Raw genomic sequence first — 22,304 nt, 5'->3', positions numbered from 1 at the left:
ATGGTGGCAGGCGCCTGTAATCCCTGCTACTTGGGAGGCTGAGGCAGGAGAATCCCTTGAATCCAGGAGGCTGGGGTTGCAGTGAGCCGAGATTGCACCACTGCACTCCAGCCTGGACCACAAGAGTGAAACTCCATCTCAAAAAAAAAAAAAAAAAGAAAAAAGAAAAGAAAAGAAAATCACACAGGTTAATTTGAGTGGGGAAGGGAAGGGAGGGGATGCAATACTAAGGGAGGAATGTGTATGGGGCGTGGTGGGGAATGGGGGCTGGAAAAGCCATATGTAGTTGCTGGGCAGTAGAGAGCCACTCACTGTAAACCAGTAGGTCTTGTAGGTGCCCTCAAGGAAGCCAGAAGACAAAAAGAGGCTGTCCCTATCTGTCAGCTGGCTGTATTTGCAGAGCCCAGGTAATGTGTCAGAAGTATGGAAAGTCCCCGTCACAGACGACTGGGAGCCACCCTCAGGCTGGAAATGTCCATGGAGTCCCTCTAAGTGCTGGGGACAAGCTGGCTAGCCTGTCCTATTGGACCTTCAAGGGCAAGCATGCAGCCTTGTGATTCGTGGCCCTGTTAAACCCACCGCCCTTTCTATCAAACAAAAACAGAATGTCCCGCTTTCTTGTTTGTAGAATACAAAGACGGGATTTGGTTTCCCAAATAGAAGGTTAAATCTCAATCCTCAGTGCACAGCTTTAAAACCCCATGGATGTGCACCTCTGAGGCATCTGGGCTCCCCTCGCTTTCTGCCCTTGCTGTGAGTCTCCAGTGCAGCCCCATCCCTCTGGGGCTGCCAGGAGATGTTTACCGACTGCTGGGCCGTGGTGCTGCCATAGGGCCACACACTTCATCCAGCCTGCAGCCAGCCAGGGGCTTGGTAAATGACCCCAAAGGCAGACTCTGTCGGCTGTGCCCCTGTCTCTACATAAACAACTCACAAACACAAACCTTTCCCAGAGTCTGTACCACCTGCTTTAGGCATGAAATGCCATACTCAGGAGGTACAAAGGAGCTGCCCAAACAGGTTACTCGGGGGAAAGTGGGGGAAGGCTGTGTGGACCATTGAGCTCTATGTAGTTATAGCGTGCCTCTTCCCTCATGGCGTGAAGGGCTTAAAGCCCCCAAAGAGAGGCTCCTTCCAGGGTTCTCCTCTCAACCACTTGAAAATAGTCCCACTGAGAGATGACTCCGCTCCAGCCAGGTTCTCAGCTCCTGGAGGGCAGATCACATTTGCTTTCTCTGACTTGCATCTCACATGTGACACAGAGAAGACCCCCTTGATCCGTATTCGGCAGAATAAAGGACTAATCTCCCTTCATCCCCTACGCCTAACTCTCCCTCGATGGCCTTGAAGGGAAGCAGGTACATCCAAGTGAGGGTAGAATTCAGGTATCCTTGCTTTCAGGTCAGATGCTTTCCTACTAGCCCTCATCAGTCATATTCCATTCTTACCAACTTTCCACACAAGACAAACTCTTACACATGAATACCTTATAGAAGATTAAATCTCAATCCTCAGTGCACTGCTTTAAACCCCATGGATGTGCACTTCTGAGGCATCTGGGCTCCCCTCACTCGGATTTGTAAAGTGGGCACATTAGGGTAAACTAAATAATCTCCTGGCTAGCCGGGCGCAGTGGCTCAAGCCTGTAATCCCAGCACTTTGGGAGGCCAAGACGGGCGGATCACGAGGTCAGGAGATTGAGACCATCCTGGCTAACACGGTGAAACTCCGTCTCTATTGAAAAATACGAAAAACTAGCCGGCTGAGGTGGCGGGCGCCTGTAATCCCAGCTACTCGGGAGGCTGAGGCAGGAGAATGGCGTAAACCCGGGAGGCGGAGCTTGCAGTGAGCTGAGATCCGGCCACTGCACTCCAGCCTGGGCGACACAGCGAGACTCCGTCTCAAAAAAAAAAAAAAAAAAATCTCCCGGCTGCACGTGGTGCCTCACGCCTGTAATCCCAGCACTCTGGGAGGCTGAGGCGGGCGGATCACGAGGTCAGGGGATCAAGACCATCCTGGCTAACATGGTGAAACCCCGTCACTACTAAAAATACAAAAATTAGCCAGGTGTTTATGCCAGAGCTGTTAAACCTGTTTCTACGTTTCTTCGTAAACACTATCTTGATGCATTTTTGTCCAAGTCCCCATTTGAAGGGAATCTGGAACCACTATTATCTCCCTGGTGTCCCACAGGGAGCTCTACCCCATGGTGAAGGTCACAGAAAGCTCAGGTAGCACACAGCCAGAGGAGGATAGAAACCCTTGTTGGGAGCACACATTCCTCTTTCCTCCCACTCCCCACCCAAGTAGAGAGTGTGTGGATAATTTAGAATCTAAAGTCGAGGGTTGGATATGATCTATTACAAAGATACCGAAGCAATTTATTTGCGCCTGTAAGATTGTAAAAGGAAAGGTTAACCATGCAAGAAGATCATGTGCTTTCAAGCAACTTAAAAGCATTTGTTGATGAGTAAGGCAGAGAGGCATAGTGAGCGGTGCCTCAGACTGCAGTCAAGAAACCCGTTTCTGGTCCTGTCTCTGCCATGACCTAGCTGTGGTGCCTCAGACCAGTCATCCAGTTTCTTGATCTGTAAAGTGGGCACATTGGGGTAAACTAAATAATCTCCTGGCTGCGTGCGGTGGCTCAAGCCTGTAATCCCAGCACTCTGGGAGGCTGAGGCGGGCAGATCACGAGGTCAGGGGACCGAGACCATCCTGGCTAACATGGTGAAACCCGTCTCTACTAAAAATACAAAAATTAGCCAGGTGTGGTGGCAGGCACCTATTTAATCCCACTAGGGAGGCTAAGGCAGGAGAATCACTTGAACCTGGGAGGCGGAGGTTGCAGTGAGCCAAGATCATGCCGCTGCACTCCAGCCTGGCGACAGAGCAAGACTCCGTCTCACAAATAATAATAATAACCATCATCATCATCATCATCTCCCAAGTCCCCTTCATCACTGAACATGACTATTCTATGACACATGGATGAAAAATTGTAAGGATGAATAAATACCAGGTCTGTTCTCATACCTCCCTCCTGTGTGTGTAAATATTTTGGTACTATTTAAAGAGGCATGTGGGTTGGTGGGGGTGGGGGCTCTGGATCTCTACCTTCTTCTTTTGGTGTTAGCATCCTGCTTTTCCTTGAGAAACCCCCAACCTCCATCCTATGTCGTCCTGATGGAATTGTTGAACAAGCCTCCAGCCTCCCACCTCCAGGCAGAAGGAACAGTAACTCAAGCTTGCCTACTCTCGACAACTGCCCCTGCCTGGAAGGCATCCCAGGGCTCTCGGGAGGCTAAGCGTGAGGGAGATTGATGGGTGAACCTGGGTGGCAGGAGTCACCACTTGTTCATTCAGCAGACTCTGCACTTAGCATGTGGAACTGGCCACCTACAGTGCCCGATCTTCTGTGGCCAGATGTGCTGTCAAGGCAGATTTATACTCAGCAGTGCAGGAGGCCTGGTGGCGCTCCTTCCCGCCCTGGATCACTGAGACACAGCCTCAAGTTTCTGCTTCCTTCCGTCCATGGGCTTGGATTTGTATATTACCTAATCAATTCTCATCAGGAATGTCAGACCAGCTGTGAGGTCCTCCTGAGTGCAAACAGTGACAGCCAGGAGACGTGCCTCAGAGTCAATTTTTTCTTTTTCTTTTTTCTTTTTATTTTTTGAGATGGAGTCTTGCTCTGTTACCCAGGCTGGAGTGTACTGGGGCGATCCTGGCTCACTGCAACCTCCACTTCCCGGGTTCAAGCGATTATCCTGCCTCAGTCTCCTGAGTACCTGGGACTATTTTTTTTTTTTTTTTTTGAGACGGAGTCTCGCTCTGTCGCCCAGGCTGGAGTGCAGTGGCCGGATCTCAGCTCACTGCAAGCTCCGTCTCCCAGGTTTACGCCACTCTCCTGCCTCAGCCTCCCGAGTAGCTGGGACTACAGGCGCCTGCCGCCTCGCCCAGCTAGTTTTTTGTATTTTTTAGTAGAGACAGGGTTTCACCGTGTTAGCTAGGATGGTCTCGATCTCCTGACCTCGTGATCCGCCCGTCTTGGCCTCCCAAAGTGCTGGGATTACAGGCTTGGGCCACCGTGCCCGGCCTTTTTTTTTTTTTTTGTATTGTAGTAGAGATGGGATTTTGCCAGGCTGAGCAGGCTGGTCTCGAACTCCTGACCTCAAGCGATCCTCCCGCCTTGGCCTCCTAAAATTACTGGGATTACAGGTGTGAGCCACCGCACCTGGCCACTTAGAGTTAATTTGCAACCAACCTGCCTTTAAAGCTGGGAAACGAAGAGAGACCTGTTCCAGTTCTAATTAGAGATCCTTTTGGACTAGTGAAGGCAGAAGGGTGTTTACAGGATCTCGTTATCTTCTTTCTTGGCTTATCCTGGCCGCCCCCTCAGCCCCTACTTTTCCTAGCCAATCTTCAACTGCTTCCTAAGGAAGGGTACAAGTCTGAAAACATCTTTAGTCTATGAGTCATCATTGAGTGAATGTGAGTATAGAAAATTCTAGGTTTAATACTATTTTTCCTCAGAACTTTGAAAGCTTGAAATTTGGGAACTTAAAAGCCTTGTTGTATTGCTGGGGAGACGTTTGAAGCACTTCTGCCAAACTACTTCCCCCCTTCTGGAAGCTCTAACGATGGTGTTCGAAAATTTCATGCTGATCCATCTTGGCAACAGTACTTTTTTAATATAGCAGGCTGGCACTCAGGGGGCCATTCCAGTCTTGAAAATTCAGGTACTTCAGTTTGGGAAAGTTTTTATTGTTATCACTTTTGCACTTTTTTATGATACCGAGTCCCTCTCTGTCGCCCAGACTGGAGTGGAGTGGCAAGATCTCGGCTCACAGCAACCTCCACCTCCCAGTTTCAAGTGATTCTCCTGCCTTAGCCTCCTGAGTAGCTGTGATTACAGGCGCCCAACACCATGCCTGGCTAATTTCTGTATTTTTAGTAGAGACGAGGTTGCGCCATGTTGGCCAGGCTGGTCTCGAACTCCTGACCTCAGGTGATCCGCCCGCCTTGGCCTCCCAAAGTGCTGGGATTACAGGGGTGAGCCACTGTGCCCAGCCTCACTTTTGTGCTTTTTAAGCTCCATTTTCTCTTTCTTTCTGGAATGCTGACCAGTCAGCAGTAGAACCTACTGGATTCATATTCTCATTTCCTTACCTTCTTTTCTCACATTTTGCATCTACATGTCTTTTATTCTATTTTTAAGAGATTTCCTCAACTTCATCTTCTCATCCTACTGTTTTATTCTAGCTATCTTGTTTTTGATTTCCAAGAGCTCCTTCTTAATCTGATTGTGCCTTTTCATTATTGATAGCATCCTCTTCTTCTCCCTCTGAGGATATTCATCATTTTCATTGCTGCTTTTGTTTTATGTTTCCTTGTGGTCTTTGCATTGTTTCTGTTATCTCCAAATTAGTTTTTTGGTCTTTATCTTTCATACCGAAGGCATGCCTCAAAAGTCAAAGGAATTAGAGCTATCCAGTTGTGGCATAATATAAAACATATTTTGTCTTTGTGTCTGGCGGCACAGAGCTTCCCAAACTCCTGGAATTAACTGAGGAATAGGAGTATCTTTGTTTATTCATAATGAGCCCCTTTTGTTCACACCTGAGTTTATGCTAATAAGGTGCCTTAGGTAGTCTCAGGGTGGGCTGGTCACCAGAAAGACTAAGTGATTAGAAGGCTAGAACTATCGACCCCACCCACTGACCTCCTGGAGGGGACTGGAAGGAGACTGGATATTAAGCCGTCTAAAAACTCAACAAGAAGACCTGATGAGTTTCCAGGTTGGTGAACACACAGAGGTGCTTGGAAGGGCAGTGTGCCTGAAGAGGAAATGGAAGTTCCGTGCCTCTTTCCCTATAACTGCCCAATGCATCTCTTCCATCTGGCTGTTCCTGAGTTGTATCCTTTTATGATAAACTGGTAATTTTGCAAGTAGATGGTTTTCCTGAGTTCTGTGAGCCATTCCAGCAAATAACTGAACCCGACGAGGGTCGTGGGAACCCCTGATGTACAGCCAGATGGTCAGAAGCCTAGTTGACAACCTAGACTGGTGTTTAGCATCTGAAGTAGGGGATCTGAGCCCTTAACCTGTGGGATCTGACATGATTTCCAGGTGGATACTGTCAGAATTGAGTTAAATTGTAGGGCACCAAATTGGTGCTCTCAGAAAACTGGAGAATTGGTTGTTGTAGGAAAAAAAATACCCACATCTTTGCTGGCCATAAGTTCTGTGTGTGAGTGGAGGGAAAACAGGAGTTTCTCCTATTCACTGGTCATATTTAATTGCAAAGCATTAAGAAATGGACCAGAAGTTCATATGCATAGAAGGGGCCTGTTGGGTGGTGAACTACCATCTAGGGGGACTGGGCCTCAAGTCATCTTTTTGGTAGGTGGACCTCCAAATTTCAATGTTTTGAAAATGCCTTTGCAAAGAATATGACAGCAAGAGAAGCTTGACATGGCGGACTCCATCTTGGCTTCTAGCCCCACAGGTGGGCTGCCCTCACTCATTCTTGGGTGTAGGCAAGGAATTTAGTTTATAGTTTAACTTTAAAGCAAGGATGGTAATAGTCCCTCCCTAAAACTGATCCCCTTCCTGTTCAGGGACTGAAACTGGCTCCGTAAGACTAAGTGGAGGCCACAAGATTAGGATTATGGGAGGGGCCTGAATTCTGCTAAAATGTAGGTATAGCTAAATGACAGCCAGCGAATGTCCACTAGCTTGTTTTTCTATAATCCCTTACTGCTTAGGAGTCGTGTGGCCAGAGGTCACAAGATTTGTCATTTCTGCAATTGCTCCTATAGATAACACTATACATCACGATTGTAGAACCTAAGATTGGTCTTTTGAGATGTTTTTCAGACTTTTTGCATTCTGGCAACTGACGGACCCCCCGGACCTGTGATTCACAAGTCATCCCGTCTGTGGTTCCCACCCAGAGTCGGACGCAGCACATGAGGACTCTTTTCCGCACCTCTATGATTTCATCCCCAACCAATCAGCAGCACGCATTCCCAAGCCCCCTGCCCACCAAATTATCCATAAAAACCCTAGCCTTTGAGTTCTCAGGGAGGCTGATTTGAGTAATAAACTGTCCTCTCTTTCCACTTGGCTGGTCTTGTGTTAATTAAACTCTTTCTCTACAGAAACAACATTATCTCAGTGGACTGGGTTTATCTGTGCAGTGGGTAAGAAGAACCTGTTGGGTGATTACAGTTTGGAGATTATTTCTCTAAGATCCTACAGCAAAGTCCAGCAATCTTTTCCTCTCTTCCCTGGAGGATATACTCTTGGTTTCACTATTTCCAATTTCAGCTTAGATCATCTTCTTTCTTTCTGCCTACTCAGGCCCACCTTCTCCTGGGATTCACTTTCTCCAGATACCTCTCTTGGTTCATTTATCTGGATAACAAACCTTTCTTCTGCCATGGTACAGCAGCGGCAATTGCTCTATTGTTTGGTGTGGGATGAGCTCTAAGGACTCCTGACACAGATCACAACCAACCATCCTGTTTGTTATCCCATCTCTACTCTAAGTTTGGAGCCTCAGGATCTAGACACTTCCTAGGATTTATGCAGGACATTTCAGCTTGCTTCTTAATGGCTTCCCTTTTGCAATCACTTAGACTCTATCTTTCTCTACTCTTTGTCCATTTCTGCATCTACGGTCCAAATATCTAAGGGCCTCTCATCACTCATCACATCTTGGAGTGATAGTATGGTATTACTTTCATTTTGGTGGTATTTTAGGAAGCAGCAGAAATGCATGTGTTAAAATCTGCCACTTTAATTTAAACAAGGTCTGTTTAACTATCCTAAGCCTCAGGTTTTGTTTGTTTGTTTAATTGAAAATGAAGAGGTCAGGTGTGGTGGCTCACACCTGTAATCCCAGCACTTTGGGAGGCTGAGGTGGGCGATCACTTGAGGTCAGGAGTTCCAGACCAGCCTGGCCAACAAGGAAACCCCATCTCTACTAAAGATATGAAAATTACCCAGGCCTGGTTGTGGGCACCTGTAATCCCAGCTACTTGGGAGGCTGAGGCAGGAGAATCGCTTGAACCCAGGAGGCAGAGGTTGCAATGAGCCAAGATTGTGCCACTGCACTACAGCCTGGGTGAAAGAGTGAGACTCTGTCTCAAAAGCAAACGAACAAAGAAAATAAAGAAAACACTAGTAATAATACTTGAATACCTTAAGAAAATACCTTTCTCCAATTCTCAAATAGTACTGGTTAACCTATTAAAGCTAAACACATGCCTATCCTATGACCCAGCAATTCTACCCCTAGGTACATATACAAGAAAAATGAGTATGTGTCCATCAAAACACAAATACAAAACACTCATTGTGGTTTTCCTCCTAATAGCCCAAAATGGAAACACCCAAGCATCCATTCACAGAAGAATGGACAAATAGTAGCATATAAATACAACAAAATACTACATAGTAAAAAACATGTAATCAACTATTGCAATGCACACAGATGAATGTCAGAGATGTCACATTATGCAAAAGCAGCTGGCTACAGAACAGAATGTGCAGTATGATTCCATTTAAATGATATTCCAGAGCAGGTAGAACCTATCTATGGTAAAAAGAATTAGAATACTAATTATCTCTTAGAGGAAATTACTGCTTAGGAAGAGCTATCAGGAAGGCTTCTGAGTTGCTAGCGTGTTTCGTATCATGATCTCAATAGTGGTTATATGGGTATATACATATGTACATTTTTTTTTTTTTTTTTTTTTTAAAGATGGAGTCTCACTCTGTTGCCCAGGCTGGAGTGCAGTGGCATGATCTTGGCTCACTACAATCTCTACCTCACAGTTTCAAGTGATTCTCTGCCTCAGCCTCCTGAGTAGCTGGGATTACAGGTGCACACCACTATATCCAGCTAATTTTTGTGTTTTTAGTAGAGACAGAGTTTCACCATGTTGGCCATGGCTTGGTTTGAAATCAGCCAGGTCTTGACCTCAGGTGATCTGCCTGCCATGGCCTCCCAAAATGCTGGGATTACAGGCATGAGCCACCATGCCTGGCCAGTAAAAATTATTTAAGTTATATATTTAAGATTTGTGTTACTGTATATATGTTAAAACTTGATTTGAATAAAAGCAAAAAAAGAAAAAAAACCCCACAAAATATTGTTTAGACAGCTATAACAAAATACCTGAGCAGCTTATAAACAACAATTGTTTGTTTCTCACAGTTCTTGAGGCTGGGAAATCCAAAATCATGGCACCAGCAGATTCACTGTCTGGGAAGGTCCATTTTCTGAGTGGCAGACTGCCGACTTCTTGCTGTACCCTCACATGATAGAAAGGGTCAGGCAATTCTATGGGGCCTCTCTTTTAAGGGCACTAATCCAGTCTCTAGGGCCCCACCATTATGACCTAATTACCTCCTGACAGTCCCACCTCCTAACCATCACATTGGAAACTGGGTATTTTGGGGGCACAAACATTCAGGCCATGGCAATCACTGATTATAATTTTAAAGTTTTGTGGAAAAATATTTTTCTGGGGTAAAAATACTATCTAATCAGAAATCCACCTGGATCTCAGAAGGCATCTTTGCCTGTCAGAGATGCAGTAACTGAGACACTATACCTAAAATGCATAGCTTAGTCCTCCTTTCTCTCCCGGTTCTGCTATCAGTGGTGTGATCTTTGAGGAGTCACACTTTCTGTGAGTTTCAATTTCCTCTTACAAGAAAGAAGTGAACTGTATTATCTTTCAGGTTCATCCAAATTCTAAAATTCTTTGTCCACTTGGGAAACGTTTGTTGGTTTTGTTTTTTATTTAACAAAAATATTCTCTTTCCTCCCTTTCAACCAGACACATGATTTCTTTGCTCTTAATCCTCCCACTATTGACCAGATGGTAAGAGGACCACATCACCTGTCTTTTATACTCAACTAGCTCAGTGCAATGAATATAACAGATGCTATTAGATGAGAATGTAACTTTGCCATAAAAAGAGTGAATCTAAAGCAAAACCTTATATTTATAAAGTGATGAAATTGCATCCACAATAGAAATTCTATCAGCAAAGCAGTGTAACAATACACAGCTTTGGAGAGAGTTATTTCTACCAACCAACTTAGTGAACCACTAAATAAACTGTCTTTTTGTCTTCCCCAAATAAACTTGGCCTTAGTATAAATGATATTATATTTTCTTTGGCCAGAAAAATAAGAAAAAATAAAATACTATTATGCTTGGAGAGAAAGCTGCTCCCCAATGTCATGTTAGTGTAACCAGAGATCCTTTTGGAGGGAAGACAAGCATCTGGGCAGTCAACCTGATGGGCTGGCAAACTTTGTCCTTTAGTAGATTTTCTCCCAGGGTCAGGTTTAAGAATCATCACTGCTGTATCCTAGACATTTTGGTTTCTATGTGAAATCAGAGCAACAATAAAAATTAAGGTACATTTGAATGATTTAGAATCTAGAGTCTAGGGTTGGACACAATGCATAACAAAGATGTCTAAGCAATTTAATTGCATCATTCAGATTGCAAAAGAAATGGTTAGCCACACAAGAAGAGAATGTGCCTTTAAGCAACTTAAAAGTAATTCTTGGCCGGGCGTGGTGGCTCAAGCCTGTAATCCCAGCACTTTGGGAGGCCGAGACGGGAGGATCACGAGGTCAGGAGTTCGAGACCATCCTGGCTAACACGGTGAAACCCCATCTCTACTAAAAAATACAAAAAACTAGCTGTGCGAGGTGGCGGGCGCCTGTAGTCCCAGCTACTCGGGAGGCTGAGGCAGGAGAATGGCGTAAACCCAGGAGGCGGAGCTTGCAGTGAGCTGAGATCCGGCCACTGCACTCCAGCCTGGGCGACAGAGCGAGACTCCGTCTCAAAAAAAATAATAATAAAAATAAATAATTCTTGATAAGCGAGGCAGAATGGAATAGCAACGCGGCCTCATATCACAGTCAAAACATCTGCTTCTGGTCCCATCTCTGCTATTACCCAGCCTTGGACAAGACACCTAGTTTCTTGATTTGAAAAGTGCACATATTACGGTAAACCGAATAATTTCCGAAGTCATCCTTTTACGGTGAACTTTAACATTCTATGATACATGGATGAAAACTACAATGACAAATAAATAGCAAATTTCTTCTTGTAAGTCCCTCTTGTGTGTAAATATCTCGACGTTATTTAAGAAGGCATTGTGCTTGGGGGGACTTAGTTTTCATACACTCAGCATCCTTACTGCTTCTTTTGGTGATAGCATCCTGCTTTTCTTTGAGAAATTCCCTACCTCCATCCTATGCAGCCCAATGGGACTTTGAACAAGCTCCTCCCCACCCACTACCGTTGGCCTCTACAACCTGACCTGGATTCTCCCAATCCGATTTTCTCTTCCAAAATTGAAAGCTGAGCTGAATGACACAGGGGCAGAAAATGGTTATTCCTGAGTCATTCTGACATTAGCTCTTTGAAAAGACTGCCCATAGCTCCCATCTATTATTATTATTTTTTGTATTTATTTTAATTTTTTTGAGATGGAGTCTTGCACTGTCACCCAGGCTGGAGTGCAGTGCCACAGATCTCAGCTCACTGCAAGCTCCGCCTCCTGGGTTCACACCATTCTCCTGCCTCAGCCTCCCGAGCAGCTGGGACTACAGGTGCCTGCCACCATGCCCGGCTAATTTTCTTTTTTTCTTTTTTTTTTTTATTTTTAGTAGAGATGGGCTTTCACTGTATTAGCCAGGATGGTCTCAATCTCCTGACCTCGTGATCCACCCGCCTCGGCCTCCCAAAGTGCTGGGATTATAGGCTTGAGCCACTGCGCCCAGCCAGCTCCCATCTATTATTGCAGGTTTTGGGATGCCTTGCTGTTGGTCTTCCAAAGACTAGCTTTTCCTTAGATTCTTTGAGTTACTCCTTACACTTTTGAAAAACTTCTTCATATGCTTTAGCTCGCCAGAGATGACATCTGTTGCTCACAACCAACAAACCCTAATGGATGGAGAATTCTTTTCTGGTCCCCATTGTCAGACTTTAATTTGTATTTTTAAGTAATAAAACTGAATTTGTTTAAAGTGCTCTAAAAGTTTTGATATTTTTGTCTAATTAAGACATCCATTTTCTCTAATTAGAATAAACAGAGCTACTGCACATTCTAAAGCATAGTATTAATGTCCTGCTACCTTAGACTGTACTTGATTAACTTGGTAAAAAGCATGTTCTTTATAAAGCTGAGCCTGAACTAAGGGCAAATGCATTCATGGCTCAGACCCTGGAACTAGTTCTCTCCTCCTCTATAATCATGGATATCATCAGAATGCTGTGGAACTCTTGGCAGCATCCAATCTACCAAGTGTTCTCCGGAGAGAAAAGCAGAAGTTGATCACTCTGCCTCTCAGCCAAAAGCCCATCATAGCACTGCCAGGGGCACTTCTGCCAGGAAAGCAATGAGCTTTTTAGCAGGTGGTCAAAAAGTATGCCAGGAGCTAAGACTTCAAATGTTACCCTCAAAAGAGTAAAATGCCTTTAGTTAAGGCAGGATGGGGCAGAGGGAAGCTGCAAAGAAGGACCTACATATCCCACTAGTGAGGGTTAAAGTCTACCTCCAAAAGAGTGCTTTTGTGAAGCAACATTGAAAACGTGACACTGACAGTGCTACTTATGGATGGGTTAGGAGGCCATGAGAACAGCTTTCTTGAGAGAGCTGAGCAAGACATATAATGGGGCTTATCTGGTCTCAGAACTGTTGCTGAGAAAAATTGCTGACATTACCCTCTCGTTCTACATTCTAGAACAACATGGCATGTCTAATACAGTAGCCACATGTGGCTTTTTACGCTTAAATTAGTTAAACAAGATTACACACTAGTTCCTCAGTCATAACAGCCACGTTTCAAGTGCTCAAAAGCCCCAGGGGATTCATGGCTACCATACTGGACCATGCAGATATTGAGTATTTCCATCACTGCAGAAAGTTCTACAGGACAGGGTGGCTCTACTGAGAAGTACTTGATCCTCTTGCAGAACTGGATAAGGAGTAGTTCCTCCCAAATGGTGCCCCCTGCCCTCAATGGTCCCATGGAAGGCAGAGAGACAAGAAGGACGACCACACCAAGAATGGCCCTGGAGAGTTGTCAGAGCTCACCCTGAGGATGGAGGAGTTTCTCTATGCTCAGGCCAAATGAGGGCCACTGCAAGAGACATGCTTGCAGAGTTTGGCATGCTCCTCTGGAGAACTGGTCTCTGAACACATCATGGAATAGTCCCAAGGTGAGAAGGTGCCTGAGAGAACTCCAGTGGCCATCAGAGAAGAGGGGGCTGCCCTGGAAGCAGCCTGCATTTCCAGACGCAAAGAGCCAAGGTGACATTTGGGAAGGTGACTAGATACAAACAAGCTATAAAGGTTCACCCCTGAGAGATCAGCCTGCAAGGACAAACTGATTCTAATAGAATCTGTGCAGAGAGGATCAGCTGGGGCTGGGGGGATCCCAAGAGGTCATCCACAATGTACCCTGCCCATCCCTGTGTATATTTCCATGAAGAGGCTCTAAAGAGCCCTCACAATTAGGACCCCAGGAGAACAACGGTCCACACTTGAGAATCTGCTACTTCAAGGACACCAACACTGTAACCTTTAGGGAAGACCTTTTGTCACTCACCACCCAAACATATTCCCTCACTTCTTTCTTCCTTCAATCCTAAGGAATTGGCAAGGCAAGCAGGGTAGGGGGTAAAAAAACAAGGGAGGGGCAACCACCCACATCTTGCCCACTGCAGGCTGACAAGGCTAAAGCAGCCCAGGAGCTATTGGCGGAAGGAAAGAATGCTCTACTAAAGGAGACGCTGAAGTTTTATTAAGACTGGTCCGTTGGGATCGCATATGACAGAGAATCTGCTCATCAATACCTAAAACTTACAGGAAAATGTAGCTATCTGTCCATGGAATCACCCAGGGGCAGGGAAGGGAGAGCCAACAGAACAGGTTAGGAAGACATTGATGTGAGAAAATCAGGCTGTTATGATTTCACCCTGCAGACTTGGAAAGCTCCAGAAATAAGGCACGACAGGCCTGGGCGCAGTGGCTCATGCCTGTAATCCCAGCACTTTGGGAGGCCGAGGTGGGTAGATCACGAGGTCAGGGGTTCGAGACCAGCTTGTCCAACATGGAGAAACCCCATCTCTACTAAAAATACAAAATTAGCCGGGCGTGGTGGCACATGCCTGTAATCCCAGCTACTCGGGAGGCTGAGGCAGGAGAATTGCTTGAACCTGGGAGGAGGAGATTACAGTGAGCCGAGATCGCGCCACTGCACTGCAGCCTGGGTGACAGAGCAAGACTGTCTCAAAATAAATAAATAAAAAAGAATGCATGAGAAAAGTGCCACCCAGGTAGGGCAATGGGGCACAAAAACACGTGAAGGGGCAATGACAAAAGCACATGAACAACGAAGTGGGTGTCCTGCGGCTTTTGAGATGTACATGATGAACCATAGGAATGTCATGGGGCAGGGACAACGAGCTACAGTTTACACAGAGGAAATGGAGGCTCAGAGAAAATGTAACTTGCCTAAAAACACTAGTGGGTGGCCCAGCCAGGACTCAAGCCCACCATACTCCACTTCTGCAGGAAGTAGTCTTGAACGGGGGTCCCCTCCCAAGAGGTTGTTTGGGCATCACTGGTTCTGATACACTGTAATCGACCACCCACTGTGTGGGGCAGACGCTGCTGTCAACTTCCCATATCCATTCTGTCCCTTTCCTTAATAAAATAGCACTGCACTAGAAATTTCTAGAAGACAAAGCAACAGTTTGAAGTTATCCTCCTTGGTACTACTCTCTGAAGGAAGAATTGATGGCTGCAGCTCTAAGGGCAATCTTGAACTATAAGGTAACCTTAAAGATCAAAGTGATCTGGAAAACTGAAAAAGACTTATGTCCGGCTAGGCGCGGTGGCTCACACTCGTAATCCTAGCACTTTGGGAGGCTGAGGTGGGTTGATCACCTGAGGTCAGGAGTTCGAGACCAGCCTGGCCGACATGGTGAAAATCCATCTCTACTAAAAATACAAAAGTTAGCCGGTCATAGTGGCAGGTGCCTGTAATCCCAGCTACTCAGGAGGCTGAGACAGGAGAATCACTTGAACCCAGGAAGTGGAGGTTGCAATGAGCCAAGATCGTGCCACTGCACTCCAGCCTGGGCAACAAGAGCAAAACTCTGTCTCAAAAAAAAAAAAAAAAAAAAAGATTTACATCCTAGGGCCAGGTGTGGTGGCTCACATCTATAATCCCAGCACTTTGGAGGCCAAGGCAGGCAGATCACTTGAGGTCAGGAGTTTGAGACCAGTCTGGCCAACGTGGCGAAACCCTGCCTCTACTGAAAATACAAAAATTAGCCAGATGTGGTGGCGGGCATCTGTAGTCCCAGCTACTTGGGAGGCTGAGGCAGGAGAATCGCTTGAAACTGGGAGGTGGAGTTGCAGTGAGCCGAGATTGGGCCACTGCCCTCCAGCCTGAGCAACAGAGTAAAACTGTGTCTCAAAAAAAGACTGATGTCCCTAAAAGTGTTTTGTTGTTGCTGTACCTGTGCTGGAATGCCTGTCTCTAGCTTTCCTTTAAATGAGAAAAGACACCATTGTTTTAGATGTTCTGTACATGCAGCCAATCCCTTATCCTAACTCAGAAGCCAGAATCCATTATGGAGAGTTGAACTTGGTCTTCAAAGTCCTATGTGCTTCATTCTAAATCATCTATCCTTATTTCTGTAGGCTGAGGAAAGTCCCTGAAGGTAGTTGCCCAGTTGTAGAGTGTCCTTTCAGCTCCATGACTATATTCTTCAGACGGGACTTGAACTCAGGAATCCCTACATGTTGGGGAGAACAGGATGCTGTCACAGCAATCAACTTCCAGACACAGCTTTGATCACTGGTGAATCACAGAGTTTTGCTGTTGTTGTTTTTCTAATTTCTTTGCTGTTTCTTTTGCTCTTTCTTCCCACTCCCATTCCCCTGCCAGGGAAAAAAAAAATTAGCCAGGCAAGAGTACATCCAATTCCCTTTCTTAATTAGAAGCAAAACATTTGGAAAGCTGTGGCACAACTGCTTGACGAACATTTGCAAGTTATCTCCAAGCACAAAGCCAACATATTAAGGAAAGCAACAGGGGTCGCAGAACATGTTCCAGGCTAACGGAGAACGTGATCCAGATTTGCAGAGGTGTCTGTCAACCACGGCTGGAGGCTCCTAATCCCCTCACTCAGAGCTGGCCATGCACAGAGAAAGGCTCAGGTGAAACAAAATAAACCCAAACTCTCCCAGGTGTCCACAGCCCACCTATGAAATCTATCATCCCAAACTAACACTGCAGAGCACCTAATGGGTTTTAAGGAAGCATTCAAATAAATAATCATTTCCTGGTATTGGAGATTGGATTTCATACACCACAGCCCAGACCCAAGCTTAATGGGAGACAGATAAAGAACAGAGTTCTTTTTCCAGAAGTAAAATTTACTTCTAATCTACTAATACATATGCAAATAGTTTCTTCCGGACTCTGTGATCTGGGAAAGAAAGTAGTCAGCTTGATCATAATTATTTTCTGACTTCCAGAGTGCTTGATATTAGATGTAATAATGGTTGGCTATGGCAAATCCTAGGGACTCTTTCCCTAGAAAGTGTTAAATAAGAACAGGTTGTGTCTGAGTCCATTTGTGTTGATATAAAGGAATATCCAAGGCTGAGTAACTTATAAAGAAAATATATTTATTTGGTCAATGTTTCTGGAGCCTGTACAAGAAGCATGGTGTCAACATGTGCTTCTGATGAGGGCCTCGGGAAGCTTCCACTCATGGTGGAAGGCAAAGGGGAACTGGCATGTGCAGAGGTCAATGGCAAGAGAGGAAGCATGAGAGAGGAAGGAAGGAGGGAAGGAAGGAAGGAAGGAAGGAATGAAAGAAGGAAGGAAGGAAGGAAGGGAGGGAGGGAGGGAGGGAGGGAGGGGAGGAGGAGGAGGAGGAAGAGGAGGAGGTGGTGGTGGTGTAAGGTCTTTTCAACAACTAATTCTTGCTGGACTAAGAGTGAGAACTTGCTCCCAGGAGAATGGCACCAAGGCATTCATAAGGGATCCACCCTCATGACCCAAACACCTCCCACCAGGCCCTAGCTCCAACAGTGAAATTTGGGAATCAAACTTCAATGAGATTTGGCAAGGCCAAACAACCCACATCCAAACCATAGCAGGTACACCCATGGGAAGCGCTCAACGGATGATGGCTCTAACAACATTACTAACTCCCAAGACGAACCAAGTATTTCATCTTTACACAGTTCTAATTGTAAAAAATGTATTCCTTAGACTGTGTTAGCATCTGTTTCCCTGTACCTTCCACTCCTGAGTCCTATTTCCAGCCTGGGAGTAAACATAGGATGAACCCAAAGTGTTGTCCCCATGGTGGTCTGTATTATTCCATTCTCATGCAGCTAATAAAGACATATCCAAGACTGGCTAAGTTATTTTAAAAAGGGGTTTAATTGACACACAGTTTCACGCAGCGGGTGAGGTCTCAGGAAACTTACAATCACAGCAGAAGGTAAAGCAAACATGTCCTTCTTCATATGGTGGCAGGAGGGAGACATGCCGAGCAAAGAGGGAAAAGTCCCATATAAAACTATCAGATCTCATGAGAACTCACATACTATTATGAGAACAGCAGAATGAAGGTAATTGCCCCCATGATTCAACTGTCTCCCACCGAGTCCCTCCCATGACACGTGAGGATTATGGGAACTACAGTTCAAGATGAGATTTGGGTGGTGACACAGCCGAACCATATCAGTGGTCCTTCCAAGACATAAAGCAGTTTGTATCACCTGTGTCTTCTTTTGTCCAGCCTGAAAGGTTCAATCATCTTGACCTGAAAGGTCAAGCCACTGCTCCCATGGCTTAATTTCCAGTCCAGTCTGCTGAGGTTCTTGTCTGAAAGCCCCACGGTGTGGCAGTCTCTTCTATCTTGTAGTCCCTGGGATACCTGGGAGATATCTGAAGAGTGCACTCCTCCAGGTGTGGACAAGCACCTGCAGATGAAGTAGCTTGTTCTGAAAGGAATGGCTTCACAAGGATGGCTTAGACTTGCAAGCTACCTCGCACCTTGCAGAGGAGGTAGGAGGTAAACAGTGACTATTTCTTGAATCAATATATGACTGAAAAATTAAGCCTATTGATTTAAAATCCACATTCTTTTTCCCATGTCTGAATATACTTTTATCATTGCTTTGGGGGACCTCATTTCTGGACTCTACTTAGGTCCCTATTTCTACTCATTTTATCTTGTTTGAGCTAACAGGAATTCTAGTCTGTTGAGATCCTTTGATTTAGTGACTCAATCATTCCAGAAATGACCTGTCCCTCCCAGGCTCATGTCAACTACAGATTGTCATCTGACCAGTATACTCCTCTGAACAACTAATTAGATTATATTTGGCTTATAATCATATTACAAGATTTTTTTAAATGTCAGTAGTAGAATGATCCATCCTTTTTATTTGTAAAGTGTGAACAGAAAGCTACTACATTCTACATGACGTTAGGACGTTTACAAAGAGTTATCTTCACCTTGAGAAGAAATTGCATAAAAATAAATATCTGCCCTATTATAAGGTTTTTTTTTTTTAAAGCAGGTAAAATATCCTCTGCCTAGTCTTCTCTGGATGGAGGGTGTCATAAATTGAATTATCTCTCCTCCAAATTAATATGTGGATGTCCCAACTCACACTAACTCAGAATGTGAGATTATTTGGAAACTGGGTAGTTTGCAGACATAATTAGCTAAGTTAGAATGAGATCATAATGGAGTAGGGTGGGCCCCTAATTCAATATTAAAAGTATCCTTATAAAAAGGGGAAATTTGAACACAGACTCAGACATACATAAAGAGACGATGACGTCAAGAGACAGAGGGAGAAGAAGCCATCTGCAAACCAAGCAGACAGCCCTGGAACAGATCCTTCCCTCAGAGCCCTCAGAAGGAACCAGCCCTGTGGCCACCTTGATTTCAGACTCCTGGCCTCCAGAACTGTGTGAGAATCAACTTCTGTTCTTCAGGCCACCCAGTTTGTGGCCATTTGTTTCATAAGTCCTAAGAAATATGAAAGGAAATGGAGCAGATGGCCAATCTCACCTCTCTGCTCAGCAGGGAACCATGCAGAGTCCTTCTCTATTTCAGGCAGGAACACTCGCTAAGAGCGAGTGCAGGTGAGATACTCTCTGCAAAGTCCCTCTTGGATTTTGAGCATCTAGAAGCCCAAAGAACAGCCTATGACAATAACAACCATATGAACAATTCAACAGTATACTGAATGCATTTTAGGCTTTTCCAATGGCCTCTTGGTAGATCCCAACCCATCTTGGGAAGTAGGTGGCACCAAAGTTATTATTTCTGTTTTGCGGAAGAAAAATTATACTCAAATCAGAAACTGGCTCAAGGAAATGAAGCTAGACAGTGGTCAGCTCCAAAGGAGAGCCCAGAGACAATGACTTCCTCTCCGTGTTAAGAGGCTCACACCACACGTGCTCCTCTGTGCCGTGCTGTCCTCAAACTCAAGCCTGTAAATTCACGCTAGGCCCTGTGTTCCCTCTGGGTCTCTCTCTACACATTCTTAAGGGGGCAGGACTCTAGGGAAAGCAGGTGAGACATCAGCACAGGTACACAGGCTTCCTTCGGATTGACAACGAGCATGCCAAAGCCAGAAAACAAGAGACTTCTGTGACCTCCCTCAGTTTACACTAAGAAGGAAGGTCACTGACAATTGTCTTGGGTGATGTGACCTATGGACAATCATAATAAAAGTGATACGACTGCCCGCTAGAAAAAGTAGGTATGGGAGAAATTGCCCATGGAAAATGATCTTTGACTATTTTCTCCTCCGGATGTTGAAGCTGTCTTCCAAATAACTGAATTTTGTTGTACCTCCACAGTCACTTGGAACCCTGGTTTAAGTTCTTGGGATGACCCATCCTCATGAATACATTTGTAGCCATCTTAAGCAAAGTGAAACAAGAGCATCTTTAAGGCCTTCCCAGTCCCTCCCTAATTTTCGTTGTGCCTCTCCTCTCTCCTTTGCTGAGCCTTTGCAGCTCAGGGCACCATCACAACCTCCCTTCAACAGAAGCACCCTCTCTCTCCTGCCACCGTGGATCTCTTACGTGGCACATCCTACACTGGGATTGCGGAGCTCAGCAAGACTCTGCCCCAAAGAGCCCATGCTCTTGTCAGGGAAAAGTCATTATGGAACAGGGTTGGGGGTACAGTGCTGGGGGAGCTAGAGTGCTGGGGACGCAAGGAAAGGCGAACGATGGACGCTATGCAGGCATGGAGTTGGATGAGAGATGTTCCCCATAAAGATGCCCTGGAGCTGGGTGCTAATGGGCGGGCAGAAGCCGGCCAGGTGAAAAGAATGGGGCAGAAACCGGGGGACAGAGGAGGAAAGGGAGGAGGGACATGTGGGTTGGGTGGGGCTGCCTCCCGGGCAAGTCAGAGCACAGGGTCCCCCCTGAGCACTTCCTGGGTTACTAGGGTGACAATAGGTGAATGACAGAATAGCAGGGTCTTGGAGGGGAGGAGGAAGACTTTAGGACATTTACAAAGAGTTATCTTCATGTTGATAAGAAACTGGATAAAAATAAATGTCTGCTGTATTATAAGGTGTTTTTGTTTTGTTTTTATAAATCAGGTAAAATATCCTCTGCCTAGTCTTCCCTGGATGGAGGATGTTGCAGATTGAATTATCTCTCCTCCAAATATGTGGATGTCCCAACTCCCAATAACTCAGAATGTGAGCTTTTTGGAAACTGGCTGGTTTGCAGGTATAATTAGTTACGTTAGAATGAAATCATCATGGAGTAGGGTGGGTTCCTAATCCAGTATTACCAATGTCCTTATAAAAAGGGAAAATTTGGGCCAGGCACAGTGGCTCATGCCTGTAATCTCAGCACCTTGGGAGGCTGAGGAGGGTGGATCACCTGAGGGCAGGAGTTCGAGACCAGCTTGGTCAACATGGTGAAACTCCATCTCTATTAAAAATACAAAAAAAAAATTAGCTGGACGTGGTGACACACACCTGTAGTCCCAGCTACTCAGGAGTCTGAAGCATAAGAATCGATTGAACTCAGGAGGCGGAGGCTGCAGTGAGCTAAGATCGTACCACTGCACTCCAGCCTGGGCAACAGAGTGAGACTCCATCTCAAAAAAAAAAGAAAAAAAAATGGGGTGGGAGGATTTGAACAGATTTTTTGTGGAAAAAAACATCTGAAAAGACATACATACAGCACAGTGTTAGAGGTCAAAACAATATAATGTATAGGGATATCCATGTTTTAGCTAAGGACAACTCAAAAGAATGGATTTAAAAGATCAAGTTCAACTGAAGAAGGACAGTCCTGGTGATGTTTCCACCTGAGAAACTCAGTATCTCCCTCAGACGGAGGCAAAAGGGACTCCGAGGCCAGGCCTCACAGATGGGCCCCTTCTCACGAGGCAAGGATCGCAGGCTATGGGATGTGACCACACTCTGGATACCCAGCACTCTGGAATTCTCCATCCAAAGTAGTAGAATTCCCACTCCACTGACAGGGCCTGCATAGGCCTCTTCCCTGGGTCCACACACTCCCCTGTGGGGGACCAAGGCATTGGTGTACACTGAGGGTGCAAGCAGGTCCCCTGATGTGCAAGTTGCAGCTGGAGACAGGAAGAGAATGAGACTGGCTGGGGTCATTTCTCCCTGGGCCACCACATCCAACAAAACTCCAGGGAGGCTGAAAATTTGAACCTGGTTTCCCAGGTCCCTATGAAAATGTCTTTGTCAGAGCAGGAGACAATATGAAAAAGAATATTCATACATATACTACATATTATATGCACACATACTATACATATACTATACACATACTATATATATACACACACACTACACACATACTATACACACATTCCCTCTCTCTATATATATATATCTATATTTATAGATCTATCTATCTAAATGCAATCTGTTAATTTGATTAATGACTTAAAATTTTTTAGACATATGTCATGGAAGACCCCATTTGTACTTATGCTCCTGGCTCTGAAAATATTAGGGGCGGGTCCGGAGGGCCTATGCCTTTAGCTTCACGTGGTCAGTGCACAACAACCGAGAGAAACAGGTGTCAGTTCTCAGAGTAACTTGTTTCCTGGAAACTGTTCCTCACCACACTCTATACCCCTGGTCAGGCATTCTCACCAGGGAGAGAAGGGTGATTCGAGGTTGAAACAGGGAA

The 22,304-nt window shown here is 45.4% G+C and overlaps 1 protein-coding gene and 1 non-coding gene across 16 annotated transcripts in view; both read right to left on the bottom strand.

Moving 5' to 3' along the window:
* SLC39A11 (solute carrier family 39 member 11) overlaps positions 1-22,304 on the bottom strand; it is a 563,219-nt gene that overhangs the window by 150,236 nt on the left and 390,679 nt on the right. The window contains exon 8 of one of the 15 annotated variants that reach the window (XM_073005082.1): positions 17,028-18,067. The exons of the other annotated variants lie outside the window; for them this stretch is intronic. Within the exon in view, the coding sequence (XP_072861183.1) occupies positions 17,937-18,067 (131 nt within the window). The 3' untranslated portion in view covers positions 17,028-17,936. Of the gene's footprint in view, positions 1-17,027; positions 18,068-22,304 lie in introns of those variants that run through there. 15 annotated transcript variants of the gene reach the window in all.
* Positions 18,502-18,638, bottom strand: LOC119622222 (small Cajal body-specific RNA 24). The gene has a single exon (XR_005238893.2).

The sequence above is a fragment of the Chlorocebus sabaeus genome, chromosome 16, assembly GCF_047675955.1.
Source record: "Chlorocebus sabaeus isolate Y175 chromosome 16, mChlSab1.0.hap1, whole genome shotgun sequence".
NCBI lineage: Eukaryota > Metazoa > Chordata > Mammalia > Primates > Cercopithecidae > Chlorocebus > Chlorocebus sabaeus.
The sequence above is the reverse complement of the archived record's forward strand: the minus strand, read 5'-3'. Positions and strand labels throughout refer to the sequence as shown.